We start from the raw sequence: 19,474 nt of genomic DNA, 5'->3' as shown, positions 1-19,474 counted from the left end.
GAGCTGCTTCTCACTGGGTCTACTCAGAAAACAGTCTTAGAAGCTGCTCAGCTCAAAACACTCCTTGTATTGTTTAAATGCTTCATCTTTAAAAAGTTTTATTGTGGACATCTGAGAATTCACCTGAGAGAGGAGAGTGTAACAAACCACGTCTGCCTCTTGCACAGCTTCAGAACTTGCTCACCTGAGCCTGTCTCTTCCCCTTCCTACATTTTTATTATTATTTTTTCTCCTTCTTCTTCCAACTTTTCCGACTTTTCTTCCTCTTCTTCCTTCTTCTTCTGGAGTCTTCTAAAGGAAATCCCAGACACTCAGAATTTTTACCAGTAACTGTTGCAGTGAGTGTCTCTGTGTCTTTCGACACAACCACAATAGCATCATTGCACTTAAGATAAACAGGAATTCCTTAATGTCCTCAGAAGTGCTGTCGTGTTCATGCACACAGTCCTTTAATGTACTTGGTCTAAATGGAGAGCCATCCATGGCATCTAGTTGCTGTCTCTCTAAGTCTCCCTAAATAGAATAGGTCTCCCGCCACTGCATTTTCTTTCCTCTTTTTTTTTCCGTGTCTTTCCATTGTTGAAGAAGGAGGTCATTGGCTAATTGTGTACTTGTGGTTTCTTTGACTGTGTTCCTCTGTCTCCCTGGCTTCCTGCGCAGTGTGGGCAGAGGCCCCTTCTGGGACAGAGCTGCGGTCGCTGTGTGTCTGCGCTCCTCACCCCAGTTGTCCTGTTTCCCGATCCTGGGCTGGGCAGGGGTCTGTATTGTCAGCCCGGCCCCCAACCCCCACCCCCGCCCAGCTCCCAGCTCCCAGGGTCATTGTTTTATTAGAGGTTACAAAATCGTTGTATTCTAATTCTGTTATTCCTTCACTGTCCCTTCCTTGAAACCCTTTCCCCTGTATTTTTGGGAGAGGTAACTGAGTGCTTGATTTTTTTTTAATATGTCTGTTTATTTATTTTGGCTGTGTGTGTGGCTCTTTGTTGCTAGGCTGGGCTTTCTCTACTGGCGAGCGGGGGCTGTTCTCCAGCTGTGGCGTGCAGGCTCCTCATCAAGGCGGCTTCTCTGGTTGGAGCACAGGCTCTAGGGCACGTGGCTCAGTAGTTGCGGCTCCGGGCTCTGGAGCACGGGCTCAGCAGTTGTGGCACAAGGGCTCGGTTGCTCTGCAGCGTGTGGGATCTTCCCAGACGGGGGACCGAATCCGTGCCCCCTGCTTTGCAGGGCGGACCTTCAATACTGGACCACCAGGGAAGCCCTAAGTGCTTGATTTTTCCCTTTTATTTGTCAATTTCTTTTTTTCTTTTGGGGGTATGTAGTTGCTTTAGAGTGTTGTGTTAGTCTCTGCTGTACAATGATGTGAATAAGCTGTTTGTATACATAACGTCCCTACCCTCTTGGATTTCCTGCCATCCCCACCCCGCCCCTCTAGATCACCACAGAGCAGTGTCAGTTTCCGGGGTCGTCATTTGGTATCCTGCCGTATTCCGAGGCTGACAAATGAGGTGTGGTATTTTGTATTTTAACTCTGGTGATGAGCTTGATGCCGTGTGTTCGACTTCTTTCAATCCAAGCTTAATGTTCTTGATTTTCTGGATGCTTTCTTTTGGGCTCGTGGGGTGTGCCTCTCTTAAGTTGGTTCCCGAGTTCTTTTGACTCAAAACTAATAAGGTTTGTTTTCTAGCTGTGACACATTCTCTTCGATGCCCTGACTTTTTGGAATGGAAAATGGTGTCTAGAAACCAAATTGGTAGGTCTTTTCCATGGACAAAGCTAGGACATACATTTTTTTAAACTGAAAAAGATTACAGGTTCACATTGATTTTCTTGTTCAGTCACTCAGTCGTGTCCGACTCTTTGTGACCCCATGGACTGCAGCACACTAGGCCTTCCTGTCCTTCACCATCTCCTGGAGCTTACTCAAACTCATGTCCATTGAGTCAGTGATGCCATCCAACCATCTCGCCCTCTGTTGTCCCCTTCTCCTCATGCCTTCAATCTTTCCCAGCATCAGGGTCTTTTCTAAGGAGTCGGCTCTTCACATCAGGTGGCCAAAGTATTGGAGTTTCAGCATCAGTCCTTCCAATGAATGTTCAAAATTGATTTCCTTTAGGATTGACTGATTTGATCTCCTTGCAGTCCAAGGTACTCTCAAGAGTCTTCTCCAACACCACAGTTCAAAAGCATCAGTTCTTTGGTGCTCAGCCTTCGTTATGGTCCAGCCCTCACATCCATACATGACCACTGGAAAAATTATAGCTTTGACTACTCAGACCTTTATCAGCAAAGTAGTCTCTGCTTTTTAGTATGCTGTCTAGGTTTGTCATAGCTTTTCTTCCAAGGAGCAAGTGTTTTTTAATTTCATGGCTGCAGTCACCATCTACAGTGATTTTGGAGCCCAGGAAAATAAAGTCAGCCACCGTGTCCACTGTTTCCCCATCTATTTGCCATGAAGTAATGGGACTGGATGCCATGATCTTATTTTTTTGAATGTTGTGTTTTAAGCCAACTTTTTACTCTCCTTTTTCACTTTCATCAAGAGGCTCTTTAGGTCCTCTTCACTTTCTGCCACAAGAGTGGTGTCATCTGCATATCTGAGGTTATTGATATTTCTCCCAGCAATCTTGATTCTAGCTTGTGCTTCATCCAGCCTGGTATTTCGCATGATGTACTCTGCAAATAAGTTTAAAAAGCAGGGTGACAATATACAGCCTTGACTTCCTCCTTTCCCAGTTTGGAACCAGTCCATTATCCCATGTCTGGTCCTAACTGTTGCTTCTTGGCCTGCATACAGGTTTCTCAGGAGGTAGGTAAGGTGGTCTGGCATTCCCATCTCTTGAAGAATTTTCCATAGTTTGTTGTGATCCACATGTCAAAGGCTTTAGCATAAGTCAATGAAACAGAAGTAGATGTTTTTCTAGAATTCTCTTTTTCAGTTTAAAAAGCCAGGACATAGGCTTTTTAAACTGAAAAATAGATTACAGGTCCACATTGACATCCCAGTTCAAGTGGAAAGCTACAGGATTCGTACATCTTAGACTTTATTGTATCTCTCTTTTCTTCCTCTGAAAAATCTAATGTTGTTAGCTACTTGCTTTACCTCACTCTGTATTTGTGAGCTGTATCCCATATCACATCATAAAAATATTCATAATATTACTTCAGTAAAATTACTAAATTCACACTTCTTTATAGCCCTTTTGTCATTAAGGAACATTCCAGGCAGAATCATGTTAAAATACCAGCCTTAAGGTAATTCTTCTCTGTGGTTCCACCACCAAACTGCTATGTTTCAAGTTCCTTCCTCAGTTTTGATTATTAATTAAATGGATCTGATTTCTTTTCTCTTCCATTTAATGCTGCTTTTAAAACTATTTGAAACATTGCCTTGATTCTGAAGTCAAAAATCTAAAAGAAGGCACTTTGCCTGGTGACTTGACTCTCCTCCCTAACTCCACGGTTGGTACACATTTTCATCAGGGTTTCTTTATCCTTCCGTTGTTCCCTTTTTCAAATATAAGCAAAACACATTGGTGACTGCCTCTCCTTAACTGGGATGTGTGCTGTCCACGGGGAGCAAGCCTGCGTTTAGCTGCCTCGGGAGGAGTCGGGGAAGGAGGCCCCTCCCGGTCCCCGCTGTGTTCGCTTTCCCGAGTCGTCCCAGCTTCATTTTTTCCCAGGCCTCTGTGGTGGCACGCTGTGGCCCATCTTCCTGTTTCTGCTGGTGAGTTCGTGGACGTGGGAGTGTTGAGCAGACAGTGAGTGTTGTAAAATGCCCGGTGCTCCCCACCAGGGTTGTCTGAGAGCCACCTGTGGTTCCCTTACCCAGGAGGCTGAGTCTCTTGCTGTATGTGTAAGGACCAGTTTCATTTCTACTCCTTTTTGCGATGCTGAACCGCTGATATATCTTTTGCCCGATTTTTCTCTATCCGTTTTTTACGAACATTTTTTTCCAGGTTGTTCTTTGTGTTTTTGACTTAGCTGAGGGGGGGTTTGTTTTGATTTTTGGTTATAGTTTTTCTAAATATGGTCACATTTATCTTTTCGTGCTTCAGCTTGTGTCTTTCTAGATTTTTGAGTCCTAGTCATACAAGTTTTCTCCACTCCTCAATCATAAAGGAGTTTGTTCACATTATCCTCTGGAACTTGTATTATTGATTACACTCCCTTCGTTTTTTTCATGATTATTTCTTCCATTTCTGTTCATTCAATTTTGTCTGCATGTTTAGATCCCAAGTGCATTCGGAATTTATTTCTCCTAGTTCTCTGTGTAAAGATGGATCTGATTTTTTTCCCATATGGGTGTACTGTTGTTCCAGACGGCTTTTCTGAAATGTCACTTGATCGTAGAACAGTCCTTTTACAGCCTTAGAAGTGACCCATCCTGACTACAGACTGGCTTCTTCTCCTCTGAACTTTCTGCCTAAGAGAGAAGACTACCCTCCTCTCTTAGTGATGTTTTTTGCATGTAGGTTTGTGTTTTCCAGGGGCTTCAAGGATAGGATGCTTACCTGTTGCAGCCCTAAACCCCAACCAAACTAAGCCCCCAAATGTTCTCATGGGGCCCCATTTACCATATCATGTGTGGGGTTCATTTTCACAAGTCAAATGGGTTTGCTTGCCAGGTGACATCTTACTATAACCAAAGCCAGGTTCAGCCACTCGTCACTCATAAACCAGTAATTCAGGAGACAAGTGTGAGTAGAAAGGAAAGGTTCCTTAATCAGAAAAGCCAGCAATCTGGGGAGAAGGTGAACTCATGTCCTGAGACCAACTCTGAAGATTCTGTTCGGCAATGACAGTTTTTAAAGGGAACCAGGGCAGCGGGGCGGGGGTTGGGGGTGGGGTGAGGGTCTCAGCACATCGTGAAGGCAGGGGGTTAGATTCATACCATTCTCCACTGAGTGCAGACTGGATGACCCGAGGTGTTATCTTGCCCACATGGGCTGCTTGCAGGATCGCTTAGGGAGGCTGTTGTGGGTAGAGAGGTAGCCATTCTTTAACTGCTTAATTCTTCTTTTTATTTTTACTTCTTTTTATTGTATTTAGGAAAAGAATCAGCAGGTTAGACAAGGCATAAAACTCATTCAGGAGAGAATAGGTCAGGAGTTGATTTCAGTTGCCTAGTGATTCATCCCTGTGATTAGGTTCTTTTAAGGTTAGAGGGGGACAGAAATGGGCAGACAGGAAAGAGCCGCTCTCAGCACTGCCAGAGAAGTGACGGCTCCACGGGAGGCACCACTGGGTACCGTGCATCCTTCCCAGGGCCCAGGGCAGTGACGTGACACCCACGTTGCTGAGAGGCTGACAGGCCAGCCCACTTTGCGTTAAAAGGAGCAGCCCTGGGGTGGGGAGGGTCAGCATGCTGGGCCCGCGGCACTGTGTGTCGGCTCGTTTTTTTTTAAACCCGTTTGTCTTGCAATTCAACTTTTCCTGGGGCCGAGCCCCAGTTGGCAAGGTTCCCTCTGTCCAGCCTTGGTGAGGAGTGTGGACATCTTTCAGCTTTCCCCTCACCCCGACTTGCCTTGTTCCTCTCTATCCTTCCCCGGGTCTGAGTTGCCTCTAAGGTTATATGTTAGATCCTTCAATCCCAGCCTCCAGCTGCTGGCTCTTTAGCAAAAACAGAAGGCAGGATACGGGACCCATTCAGGTGTCATCACAGTGATGTATGTCGTCCACTCACTCCCGTGTTTAGGGAGGAAATGTGCTTGGAAAACAAGGTAAATTAAATAATCAATGCCAAATCATTGTGAATCCCTGCAGAGGTAATGGAGGAAGCCAATTTAGAGTCTGACAACAAACAACCCTGAAAGGCAGGCCAGGATGACAGCTGCTATAAAACACTGCTGCCAAGACCTTTAGCCTCAATCACGGATGAAGTAGGGGGTGGAAAGAGATAGCGGAGCCTGCAATCTACCCAGCGGGCCTCTGAAGCCACCTGGAGGGAAGCGCCACCCCACCCGTGCCCCCACAGGTGACCTGTGTACGCACGCAAGCCTGAGCCTGTACACACATGTGCGTGTGCATTTGCACGCACACCCCCTGCCCTGCGGAGCCCAGCACTGCCTGGCTGCCTCCTTCCTCCCCCTCTTGCCACCCACAGCCCATGCCGGAGCCCAAGATGGAAGGAGCTTTCCCAGGGGCCAGTCCTGCTCTGCAGGCCCCTCTGTGGCTCAGCCCAGGGCTCCTGTCGGGACTCGCAGCGTGTCACGCTCTGTACTGCCCCCGCCTGCCCCTACTGTTCATGCCGGGGTCCAGCTCCCCTGCCCCCTTGCCATCTACACCCCCAGCCTCTGTGCCTTTTGTGAGCTGGCCCCTCTGTCTACGCTCCAGGCCCCTCCACTGTGCAGAAGGCCATGACTTTGCCAAGACTTGTGTTCTTTATGGCTCTCCCCCCACAGGCAGAGTGGGGTGCTGTCTCAGGGCTAACACGGCACGCTCAGCAGAGTGTAGGGTCCTCGCCAGCCATGGAGGAGCCCCTGCACACTTGCTCTGGCTGTGCCAAGGCTCCCCCGTGATTGCTGCTGGCTGTGTGATCTCAGGGAATTTGCCTCACTTCTCTGGGCCCCCTGGCCTCGCTGCAAAATGAGCACAGTGCCAGGGTCGCTGTGAGTCCTGAGCGAGGCGGTGTGCTCGGTGCCTGGGCCGCATGCCTGAGTTGTGCTGTCCCTCTGATCTCTGTCAGCCCCAGACGAGAGCAGCCCTTTGCTCATCCCTGAATAGATGCGTGAGCCCCCTGACTTGAGTCCTGATGGTGGCAAGGACATCCTGGTTGCCAGCACCTTTGCTCTGTGTTCCACTCTGAGTCCCAAGCAGAGACATCTCTGGGCATGTCAGCCCCCAGCTTGTCTCTGCAGTGCCCCACCCCCAACAGAAATCCCTGCGCCTGCAGTTCGCTGATGGCCGTCACCACTGCCTCCAGGGTGCACACCATCCACACCCAGCTCCCAGCGTGTGCACAGTCCTGCAGAGAGGCCGGGGAAGGGGGCAGATCCCGACCCGATGCTCCCGAGTGTGAGATCCAGGAATCTCGCTGACTCCTGGCCCTACCCCCTGCCTCCATGTTGGAGGTCATTTCAGGTAGACAACCATTAGGCACAGGCCATCGGGGCAGCCTCAGGACCTCCTGGTCACACTCCGAACTGGGCAGCAGACAGACGGCATCTGTACCTGCCTTGTTCCGTGGTGCTCAGAAGGAACAGCCGGGGTTCACTGAGGGCTCAGCTGAGACTGCCCAGCCCCAGCTTCTCTAGGAAGATCGAGTCCCTGGGCTTCTGCTAGTGACGCACGTGGAGAAGAGAACACAGCCCGGGAAGGACAGGCGCACAGCCCGGCTCTGCCTGTGCCGAGCGCGTCACACACACATCTGCTTCACATCCATGCCCCTCCTGTCCTCCCAGCCCTGCGGTGCAGTGCCATCCTGGCTGGCATCTCCAAAGTGTATCCTGCAGAACACGCATCCTGCAAAACGCCGTCAAAGAAGGGCTGGTATATAATAAAAGATGCTGTGAAGAGTTAGGAAACCTCCTGCACTGGCCCTAAGGGAGTCACGCTGAAGATCTACATTCTAAAGGCTCTGAGATGTCTTGTGGTGAAATAAAACTTTTTCACCTTTATAACAGGAGTTCCCAGGCTTATTGAACTGCCTTCCATCTGAATTTACAATCTAGACCCTGATGGTTTATCTGATTGTCACAGTTTCGTGTCTAATGCCTTTAAAATATGTCTCCTGTCAGGCCATTTCTTCTTTGTTGCTGGAATTAGGGCCTTTTCCTTTGTAAAGAATAACTCTGTCTTAACATCTGATTCCAGATTTGTTCACGTAAAAACAATGATTTACACTTCTTCAGATGCTATCCTAATTTTTAGTTGAAGTATCATTCATTTGGATGTGAAAGTTGGACTGTAAAGAAAGCTGAGTGCCGAAGAACTGATGCTTTTGAACTGTGGTGTTGGAGAAGACTCTTGAGAGTCCCTTGGACTGCAAGGAGATCCAACCAGTCCATTCTAAAGGGGATCAGTCCTGGGTGTTCTTTGGAAGGAATGATGCTAAAGCTGAAACTCCAGTACTTTGGCCACCTCATATGAAGAGTTGACTCATTGGAAAAGACTCTGATGCTGGGAGGGATTGGGGGCAGGAGGAGAAGGGGACGACAGAGGATGAGATGGCTGGATGGCATCACCAACTCGATGGACATGAGTTCGGTGAACTCCGGGAGTTGGTGATGGACAGGGAGGCCTGGCGTGCTGCGATTCATGGGGTCGCAAAGAGTCGGACACGAGTGAGCTACTGAACTGATCATTGATTTACAGTATTGTGTTAGCTTCCAGTGTATAGCGTAGTGATTCAGTATTTTTGCAGGGTTTTCTGCATTACAGGTTACTACAAGATAGCGGATATCATCTTTATGCTGCACAGTACATGCTTGTCGCTTGTCTATTTTATACACAGTGGTTTGGATCTGTTGATCCTATGCCCCTGATTCGTCCCTCCCTGCTTCCCTCTCCCCTTTGGTAACCACGAGCTTGTTCTCTGCACCTGTGAGTCTGGTCCTGTTTTGCTTATATATCCATTTGTGTTATTTTTTAGGATCCACACATAAGTGGTATCATCAGGACTTGTCTCTCTCTGTCTGGTTTATTTCACTGGGCATAATGTTCCCCAGGTCCGTCCATGTTGCTGCAGATGGCAGGACTTCACTCATGTTATGGCTGAGTGACATTTCCTTGTGTGTATGTACCACAGCTTCTTAATCCAGTCATCTGTTGACGGGCACGTGGCCTGCCTCTGTGTCTTGGGTGTTGTAAGTAGTGCTGCTGTGCACGTTGATGTTCATGTATCTTTCACATTGGTGTTTTCACTTTTTCCATCTGTGTATATCCAGCAGTAGAGTTACAGGATCGTATGGTAGCTTTAGTTTTTAAGGACCCTCCATACTGTTCTCTGTAGTGGCTGCACCAGTTTACATTCCCACCAGCAGTGCTCCCTTCTCTCCACATCCTGGCCATCACTTGTTAATTGCAGACTTCCTGATGTGATTTCAAATTGTAGAAGATTGCATGACTCATGTAACAGAGTCATGAATGTTGTAGCACTCACGTTCTCTCTCTCATTTTTTTTTTTATCAGAACCATTTAGGAGTGAGTTGTAATTATTTCAATATAAAATTTCTAAAAACGTGGACTTCTCTTAGGCAACCACAGGCTCGTTATAAACATTAGGAAATTAACACGAATGCGATTCTGTCCCTGGCCATGCCACTTTCCCAGATTTTACCAGGGGTCCGCCTTGCATCCTGTGCTGCCAAGGAGAAGAACTTGTTGGCCCCAGCACCGCCCTGGGCAGCAGATGCCTTGTGCTCCTTTGTGTCTCGACACTCGCAGGAGCCTTGAGGGCAGAAGTACCAGGTGGGGGCTCATCTGCTCACTCCCAGGAGGTGATGCTGAGTCATCTGCAGTGCATCCTGTCGGAGGTGCTGGGGTGGGTTGTCTCATTCCTGTCGTTGGTCACTTGAATACCTAAAGATGGTGTCCACAAGGTTTCTCTGTCGGAAGGTTACTGTTGGTCCCTTTGTCGTAAACATTAGTGGGTAGATCTTTGAGACCATGGAGACAGTTATTCTCATCAAACTTTGATGCTGGTTTCAGCATCCCGTGAATATCTGCTTAATCAATGGTGATATCTGGTCATTGCCAGATGGTGGTTTTCTAATCCATCTTCTTTCTCTGTTTGTGTAGCTGGCCTTCTGCTCTTAGGAAGAGCTTTTTTTCCTCCTCTGTTATTATTTGTTCATTTATTTATCACACCAGTGTGGACTCAGGATTCTTGTTCTGTGCTATAGGTGGTGATCAGTCACCGGTGTTATTCACTTAGATGCCCGGGTGTGGCCACACTGCCTCCTCAGTTAGCTTTCTTTGAGTACCTCCTTACTTTCTGACACAAAGTGTATCAGCTTCACCCTAGACCTTTCCTGCCTCAGCACTAGAGGCAGCCATGTCCCCAAGGAGCCATGTCCCCTGGTTCCTTCTGATGGGGCGTGACAGCCAGAGCACAGTCTGGGTGTGGAGGCTGGCCTTTCCCTACAGCTCACGCAGCTCCCAAAGGTTCCTGAAACCTCGCCTCCTGAAGCCTGCCTGTTCAGGCACACATGCAGATAGCATGCATACTTAGTCTGGAATTCACGGTCAATTGACTCTTTCCGTCCCCAGGCTCTTTCTCCTCCGTGACAGCCAAAGTAATCCAAAGGCGTTCGTCCTCACACTGTGTCATCATCAGAAGATTAAAAATTTCCAGATCTTACCTGTAAGTACTGACGTTTTCACACTCATGCTTACTCTTTTGTGTTCTGGTTTTGTTCCTCATGCAACTTTTGAACTAACCACACTAGAGAACAGTAAACATCGGACAGTTTCAAGCTCACTAGTGAGATCTTTATAGGAGCTCCCTCTGTGCATAGGGTGTGCCATTTGCATGGACACTCACAGGCTTCGTTAACAGCATCCTCCTCCGTGGGGTGGGCTGAGTGCTCACTCACAGGATAACTGATCAACCTCCTCCATGGTGAGTGGTGAATGCATGGATACTCAGGTCAACTGGTCAACCTCACCCTCCTCCATAGGGTGTGCTGAGCGCACGGACACTCACAGGTTGACTGACCAACTTTGCCCTTATGAGCAAGGCGAACTGGGAAGCACTTGGGACCCTTCTCAGAAATAGGGGCACAGTTGTGCCCTGTAGCCTTAGGTACTTGGCAGTGCCCTCCCAACTTGCCTCCACACAAAAACCTTGCTGCGTGACCACCTGCCCTGTGTTCTAGCTCACCTCACTGGCTCCGTATGTTGCCCTGGAACCTGCCCAGGGGTGGAGAGCACTAATCCTGACGGTGGGGCCTGAGCTGCGGCCTCTGACGTAGCCGGTCTCATTGTGTCTCTCCAGTGCGAGGATGACGGGCAGACATTCTTCAGCCTTGATGACGGGAACACCAAATTCTCTGACCTGATCCAGCTTGTTGACTTTTACCAGCTGAACAAAGGGGTCCTGCCTTGCAGACTGAAGCACCACTGCATCCGAGTGGCCTTATGACCTCAGATCTAGCCTGGCTGCAGGCCGGTGGGCGCTGACACTGGAGTGAAGAGGCCTGTGCATCCTTCAGAACACACATCTGTCTGCACCTCGGGGCTCGGAGCAAGACGGTGCATTTGGCGCCGGCTGACCACAATCGACTCATCTGTTGGACTTGACGGTGGTTTGCTGCTGCAGATACAGCAGGGCTGCCCCTCTCTCCCTGGCCTCGTCAGGGAGGGCGGGAGAGAGCAGATTCGAGAGTAAACTGGAATGGTGGTCTTGGCTGGGCCATGGAGGAACGCAAGCCAGAGAGAAGTGATTGGAAGTGAACTCTTGCCCTGGAATAATCTTGACAATTAAAACTGATATGTTTACTTTTTTGTATCGATCCCTTTTTTGCACTCCTTGTTTTCAATATTGTATTCAGCTTATGGCAGGAGGGGCTGTGGCTTTTCCGTGTGTACGAGATGTAAAGACACTTGAAAAGGGGCAGCCCCCAGAGGTTGACCGCGTTTGCAGAGGGTGGTGCGTACCCTCTACACATCACTCCCAGACAGCAGGCACCCCAGCCTCCCCACCCCAGTATACTTGAAAGCTTTTTTGAAATAAAAGGTGTTCTTGTGGCAGGCACGTGGTGTGCTCTGTGGCCAGAGAGGCAACCCAGTCTGCCCTCCCTGCTCTGTGCCCATCCCCCACTCGTGCTGCCCACCTGCCGTCCACGTGTTGTTTTGTCTTCCCCGCTGCTGGACACGTGTTTCTTTGGAAAACTTGCTGTCCCACAACACAGGGCTGAGTGGCGGCCCCTCTTTGGCCACAGGCTAGCCTTCCTAGCATACAGCGAGTGCCCATCGCCCGCCTGTAGGGGGCGCCAGGCCGCCTGCCCCACCTTCCAGCCTGTTCTAGAACCATCTCTGCCTTATCCCTCTGCAGTGGCGCCAGCCTTCCAAGGCTGCTCTTCCTGCCGTGGGGGCTCCGAGGATCTGAAAGGAGGTGGCATCTGCGTGGCCTGCGTCCATATGTAGCGGGTTTCCATGGTGACAGAGGTGGAAACCTTGGAGAGGGCAGCCCCACAGAGGATGGTCTCGCTTGGTGGCCTCCATCCTGCTGACAGCCCTGTGGCCAGGCCCTGCAAGGCAGCAGGTCGTCCTCCACTGGCCCGGGTCAGGAGGCCCCCACAGTGGGGCTGGCCATGGACAGGCTGGCAATGCAGTGCTGGGTGCTGCTCCAGGAGCTGAGTCAGATTCTGGCCTGAGATGTCCCCACCCTCCGCCTGGCCCCGTGGCCAAGTCTTCAGCATGCAGGCGGCCGTTTCTCTGCCTTTAATCCATGCAGAGCAGAAAGGGCTCCCCGACGGCACACACACCGCTTGCTGAAGGATGACGTCCATCCTCAGGTCACAGCGGCCATGCTTCCCTGCCCCTCTGGACCGCGCTGGCCGCTAGACCCCAGGACTGCCCACTGCAGCACTTCCCAAGGGAGACGTGCAGCTTAGGACACAGTGACGCATACCCTCTGTACCTCAGTTCGTGGTATAGACACTGTATTTTAGTTGACAAGACACACTCTACTTATTTCCCATGAAGTGTCTACTTAGACAAATGAAGACTTTTTAGTAAAACATGTTTTTAACCATGAACATTCAATGGCTTTTTGGCTTGTTTGTTTTGGGGTGGGGGTGGTTGTTTTCTAGCCTGTTAATCTTTCCAACTGTTGACAATTAGGTAATTTTCGAGTCATGCCTGGCAGCCTGCTTCCCCTGGAGGGACTGATGCTTTAGTTACACTAAGTAGACATTTTTCTCTTTGCCAGTTGGAGGTAAAGCCTTTAAAAAACAAAAAATCCAGCAAAAAAAAAAAAAAAAGCCACCTCTCCAGTTTCTGTTTTCTGTTTACATAGACCAGTCTCCACCAGTGAGATGAGACTCACTCAATAGACAGCTAGTATCTGCAGTATTGCGTATTTATAAATACACCTTCTATTTAAAAAGAGAACTAAAGCTTGACTCTGACGCACGATTCTGTGTGTACCCTCCTGGCCACAGTGAGCTGTCACAGAGCGTGACCTCCCAGGGCCCCTTGTACTGGGGGATCCCCCCGCCAAAGGGCAGCCCCTCGCAGGAGATGGGCGTCCAGCTGGGCCAGCCAGGGGCTGAAGGACATTCGACTTTTATTTTTGTATTTAAATGACATGAATGTAAACGGAACAGCTCAGGGTCGTTTCAGAGCCTGTTGACTTTTTATCTCTTCCTGTGATTTTCTGTTGTGAACAGAAACTCCATGTAGCAACCTGGACTGAATTGAGAAAGAAAATGCCAAATGCTTTGGGGATTAACGCTAAGTAGGAGAGCTTTGTGACCTTATGTGTTAGAGTTTCAGAACGTTTTTCTGTTTGCTAAACCTTGAAGAAATATGTGCCTCAGTCTAGATGTTTTGTCTTCTCTCTTCTGCACTGAATACCTGAGGGTTTGACCAATCGACACACCTCTGCGGGGGTGGGGCTGGCTCGCGGGGGCTCTGATGCTGTGGTGTGGTGAGCATGGCATCGCCCGACGTGTCAACGTTTTCAGGGAACGCAGAACAGATTAACCCAAAAGACAAAACCTTTGTCCCACGTGCTTCGCTCCTTTCTGTACATAGCTCCTTGGCTCACGAACCTAACTGTAAACATTCAGGTATTTTTGTACAAATAAGGGACTGATGTTCTGTTTGTCATTAGAAATAAACATTAATACAGTGTTCTTCATTTTGCCTGTGGTGTCTGTTTCTATATTTTAAAAACGTTCAGCTGATCAAGCACTAAACACCTAGGGAGATGATTTGGGATATTTTAGTGATGTGCTTCTTACCTGGCTAAACAGCAGTTACAAATGAGTGGGTGCAGACTGGTGTGACCCTGCTAGGTGGGCTCCGTGCTGACCACGGAACAGATCCACAGGCCTCTCCTTCCCCCACTTCCTCCGCAAGAACAGAGACCCGTGGAAGCTCCAGAAGGAGGCAGAGCTTCCCTCAGCTGTAGCCAACACCTCAAGAAACTCAAAACTCACATTTGTGCAGTTCAAGTGTGACTGGATTTTGCCGTCACATGAGCAAAATGGCCCATGTGAGAAATGGGCAGAAAGAATAAGAGAATGGATGCCCTGCATCTCTGCTCCCACAGGACCTCACCTGGGGCCCACGGGCAGCGTCACGTAGCTGTCCTTGGGCCTGACTCACCTCCTCCTGTCCCAGCCCCAGCAGAGTGTATTATCATAAGCCAGCTGTGTCCACCCATCGGAGCACACCTGTGGCATTTTGAACTCTCCCATCGCTTGTTTTCAGAATCTGCACCCTGGGTTGGAAATCTCATCCCACTAAGGCAGGCTGCCGTCAGAGCAAGAGCAATAATTCACAACACTTTCCTCCTTGTCAGAGATGGTGGGGGGCTGGGGTGGGGGGTGGCGGGTGGCGCGCCTGTTTATGATGGGGCTGGTGTGTGATGTGTGCAGGGTGTATGTGGTGAGGGCGATGGGTGTCCATGGGGCGGGAGAGCAGAACCAAGTGTGCTGTGGGAGGTGGGAGGGGGCAGATGGAGGCGGGGTGAAGAAGGCTGGATGCAGGCAGGGCATGTGCAGAGGAGTGTGTGAGTCTGTGTGGGGAGAGCATGCACAGTGGTGGGGCATACAGTGTACAGAAGGCATGACATGAGCGAGCTCATGTTTCCATGTTCCCAGAGTCCAGGGGGGTGGGGGGAGAAGCACTGGGCCAGGTCCCAAATGTAGACCGTGGTGTTCCTTCCAAAGAAGGTGATGCAAGGGGCCACACAGATAAGCCAATAGCTGATATACTTAAAAGAAGACATGACATTAAACTTGATCTCACTGCCTTGATCATAGTGCTACTGGTTTTTTAAACCCACTTTGAGGGATTCATAAAATTATGAATTTTCTGTGATAAAAACTTCCCCCTGTGAAATGTAAACAGAAAAATATCCTATAATATTGGGTTTTAGAATGGTAATTTCACAGCAACCCTCCTCTTCTTGGAAGTTATACAACAGTAACAGGGACAGAAAACAAGTGAAAAGTCCGTCCTTGGCAGAACTGGGAGTGCTCAGCCAGGTGGGTGGAGACCAACCCCAGGCCAGGAGATGCCGGCAGGGACTCCATGGTCACATATCTCAGCCCGGCCTGCAGAGGGCGCTCGAGGGTGCACGGGCCACCGGCGGGGCACCACAGGCCCTTTTGGAGAACAGCAGGACAGGCAGGGTTTGATGTGCAGTGATAGGTGTCATTCCCGCTCCCCCATCCCGGGGATGCCATGTGTACTTCAATCTGTAAATAGATCCAAGTCTTCTTTGATCTCTGAAAGTTTTCTTGAATTACATCTAAATCTGGTTTTGTTACATCCCTGAAGGTCTTGTTATTAAAGACAGCAATATTATGTGTGTTGGGGCTCTCTCACCTGCCTTTCCTAAGATTTACCCTTTCTCAAACTTGCTGACTCCGTTTGGTGTGCACATCCATCTGTCCCATCAGCGTGCATGTCCCGTCTGTCCCCCAGGTCACGCACAGTCTCTGGGCAGGCTGCTCGCTCCCTGAGCCACTGCTAACCTGCACCACGACAAGGATGTTTCCTTTTCCCTGCATTTCTCTTTGGAGTCATGCTGGCTTCTGTTGCATATATTCCTGCATCACTGCTTTAAGCTTTGGTGAACTGATTGCTTTGATTTTTGTTTGGTTTTTATTTTATTTCATGGTATTAGGCTTGGCTGCCAATTTAATCTCCATGTCAATGTGTTTCTACTGAATACTCCTTACTACCATTTTTTTCCCTACTCTTTTTCTCCTTTTCTCTTGGCATCTTCATGGTTCCTTGAAGAATGTGGGTTCTTCTTGGCCGAGTCATTCATAGGAAGTTTGTGTAGGAAAGAAAGCAAGAATTGTGTCTGATGCTAGCAGGACAAAGTAAATGAATGCGATTTCAATTCAGTTCAGTTCAGTCGCTCAGTCGTGTCCAACTCTTTGCGACCCCATGAACTGTAGCACGCCAGGCCTCCCTGTCCATCACCAACTCCTGGAGTCCACCCAAACTCATGTCCATTGAGTCGGTGATGCCATCCAGCCATCTCATCCTCTGTTGTCCCCTACTCCTCCTGCCCTCAATCTTTCCCAGCATCAAGGTCTTTTCCAGTGAGTCAACTCTTTTCATGAGGTGGCCAAAGTATTGGAGTTTCAGCTTCAACATCAGTCCTTCCAATGAAAACTCAGGACTAATCTCCTTTAGGGTAGACTGGTTTGATCTCCTTGCAGTCCAAGGGACTCTCAAGAGTCTTCTCCAACACCACAATTCAAAAGCATCAGTTCTTCAGTGTGCAACTTTCTTAACAATAAACACAAAGGGTCATGGATGTGAATTCCAAGACCTTGACAATATTAGTCATCAACATTGATCTTCCAGCCCACTCCTCTCCCTCCCTGGGGTCACACCTGCCTTTTCATTCAGCCTCACACACCTTCCAGACAAATGTCCCCAAATGATTTCATATTATTTTGCAATGCAACAACTTTTCCCCCTTGGTTGTTCTATGGCAAATTATGCAATGTCATTTTTGATAATTATGGAGTTTTGTCATTTGAAATAAAAGTTATGAAAAAGTCTCTTAAAAATAAAAAAGATTCTATTGTAATTTTACATTCTTATACAAACTCGTGCACACACATGAGCATAGATGTCTACAAGGGCTATAGCACAGGATTCCTAGGGAAGACCTGGGCCCAGCTGGGGACTCATTTGGAAGGTGTGTGAAGAATGAAGGCAAAGGTGGGTCTGAGCACAAGTGGATGGAGAATGTGCCCTTATGCAGGTGTGTGTTGTCCAATTTGATAGCAGTAGGTACGCATGACCATTATTTAAACTGCAATAAAAAATAAAATGAAAACTTCGGTTTCTTGGTTACATCACCCTCATTTCAAATCCTCGAGAGCCACGTGTGGCTATCCATAGTGTATGGATAGTGGTGGTGGTGTCCAGCGGCCACCACACTGGGCAGTGCATTGATAGGACGTTGTCATCACAGGAAATCTTGTTGGACACGGCTGGTCTTATGGGAGCCGGAATGAGAGGCTAAATTAGAGACGTGGGGATGGATGGTTGGAAGGCGGGGGCAGTTCCCTTGAGAGTCAGTCTCCCTGTGTCTGGGTGATGTTCTGAATTAACGAAGCCAGGTCCAAGGCTAAGGGCACCTGCACCCGTGGGGCATCTCTGCCTCACCCCGTGGGTAAGACAATACTAACTTCTCGTTTGCCAGAGCAGGGTGACACCATCCGCTGTCTCCAGTTTGTTTGGGTACACTTTGCTTTCCAATTATAATTAAATGGTTTCACATCATAGGCATACACTGTATACAAAGCTCAGTGATGTCCACTTAGCCCCCCACCAACATGACTCCACTGAGAAAAAGCATGCTTCCCAATTTGACATCAGCCTATCCAGTGACCAGATCTCCTGGAGTGAGCCAGAGGTAGAAACTCTACCTTTTGTATTTCCCAAAATAATCACCACTACTGTGAGCATCTCCCCAGACTGAGTGCAGCTTTAATGTCTAAATATAAAGTGCATGTGTTTACACACGACTCTAAATGTAAGCAGGGCTCTATTGCTGTGCATCTGAAAAGACAGCCACGTCTCTGCAGGGGTAAGAACAAGCCACGAGCCACGTGGGACCTCTCGGAGATGGCTTTGTCCAGCGTTATTACACGGAACACACGGATCATTCTTGACACTTTGACACTAATTCAAAACCAATCTGGACAAAGTGTTGGAATTTCTGTGGATGAACTAAAGCATCATGGAGGATTCATCCAGCCAACTAGATTCAAAAATATGCAATGCTGGGTGTATTTCTTATTGGAGGAAGGAGACTAACGTCTTTTTATTTGTACAAAAAGTGAAATTATGTTGATATTTTGTCGTTGCACTACTTCTATTGTACATAAAATATGATTTCACGGAACTTTCTGGGAGGACTGAGGTAGAGTCTAAGGTCATTCAGAACATCGATGGTTTTCTGCTGCATTGCTGAGTCGACAGCTGAACCTTGCTTTAAGGGTGGGCTGCACAGCTGTACCAAACCTGTGTTTCTGACACTTCCTCTCCAGAATGGACACCTTCAAGATGAGGCAGGGCAAGTGTATTCCTGGTCTTACTCCCAGGGGTCCTGACTCAGAAGGCTGGGTAGGAGACAGAGCCGTGCCTCTGTGCTAGCTCAGCAAGATTCAGTGCAGCTCCCATGGGGAAGGAGAATTCTAGAAGCTGCCCCAAGAGCCAGGCTTGTGTGTTCCGCATCCTCAGGCCTCTCTTAAACCTACAGAATTAAAATCTCTGACTTGGTGATAAAAACATTTGGCCAGCACAGGGGGGTGGGACCGTCCCCAACTTACGATGAGCGTCAGGATTTTAGGGTCCACGTACTCTCTTTGTTTTCATCCCTTCCAAGCCACCAGAGTTTTCAGCTCCTAAGATAGTGATCTTGGTAGAATGTGATGGGAAAGGCTTAGAATTAAATCCAAAAATCCCTGAAGCTGTCTTGGAGAGCACCCAGTGAGCACACAGCCGGCATAACTGGAGGGCCCCTGGGGACTCAGGCACCTCCAGACTCTCTCCGCCCACTGACAGGCCCCATGTGGTGGAAGCCATGCAGCCCCCCACGGTGCCCCCTCCCCACCCCCTCACACCGGCCCGATTGCCGCTCAGGGATCCTCTGGCACCTTCCCACCATTCTCTTCGCACTGAGTCACTCGCAGAGGCTGGCAACAGCCTGCATGACGTCGTACAGAATCCACGGGGAGTCTGTGGCCAGGTAACTGGGCAAAATCAAGGCCTCCTGAGGCACGGAACCATCCTCTCTCCTGCCTGCCTGAGCACCCAGCAGGAGCCTCTTCTGGCCTTTACCCCACCTCCTCCTTTGCAATCTGGCCACTAACACTACATCTGCACCCCCTGCCTGAGCACCCAGCAGGAGCCTCTTCTGGCCTTTACCCCACCCCTCCTTTGCAATCTGGCCACTAACACTACATCTGCACCCCAAATGAGGTGAAAAAGCCAATGCGAGAGGGAATTCCCTAGTGGTCCAGTGGTTAGGACGTGGTGCTTTCGCTCCTGGGGCCCAGGGTTCGATTCCTAGTCAGGGAACTCAGATCATGTAAGATCTTGCAAGCCATGGCAGTGCAGCCAAAAGAAAGAAGAATGTGCTGAAGCCCAGTGGAATGTATTAGCCTAACTATAATTAGTTTGAGTAGCTGAGCAGCGTATAGCTCTGTCTGTGCTCAGCCGAGCCAACCAGCCCCCTCCCGGGGCTCCCCCCCTGCCCTCAGGTCCTGCTGAGGCCTGGCCCCTCCCAGGCTGAGTCCTGCTCCCTTCAGAGCTTGAAATAATA

At 49.1% G+C, this 19,474-nt stretch overlaps 1 protein-coding gene across 19 annotated transcripts in view; it reads left to right on the top strand.

The window, feature by feature from the left end:
- GRB10 (growth factor receptor bound protein 10) overlaps positions 1–13,804 on the top strand; it is a 223,642-nt gene extending 209,838 nt beyond the window's left edge. For 17 of the 19 annotated variants that reach the window (XM_086398021.1, XM_086398030.1, XM_086398026.1 and 14 more), the window contains 2 exons: positions 10,207–10,300; positions 10,934–13,804. In XM_086398021.1, the coding sequence (XP_086254147.1) occupies positions 10,207–10,300; positions 10,934–11,080 (241 nt within the window). In that variant the 3' untranslated portion in view covers positions 11,081–13,804. The remainder of the gene's footprint in view (positions 1–10,206; positions 10,301–10,933) is intronic. The other 2 variants (XR_015163032.1, XR_015163033.1) reach the window with 1 other exon arrangement.
- The last annotated feature ends 5,670 nt before the right edge of the window (positions 13,805–19,474 follow it).

This window comes from Bos grunniens, chromosome 4 (genome assembly GCF_055505025.1).
Source record: "Bos grunniens cultivar Pamir isolate PY7600 chromosome 4, Bosgru_T2T1.0, whole genome shotgun sequence".
NCBI lineage: Eukaryota > Metazoa > Chordata > Mammalia > Artiodactyla > Bovidae > Bos > Bos grunniens.
The sequence above is the reverse complement of the archived record's forward strand: the minus strand, read 5'-3'. Positions and strand labels throughout refer to the sequence as shown.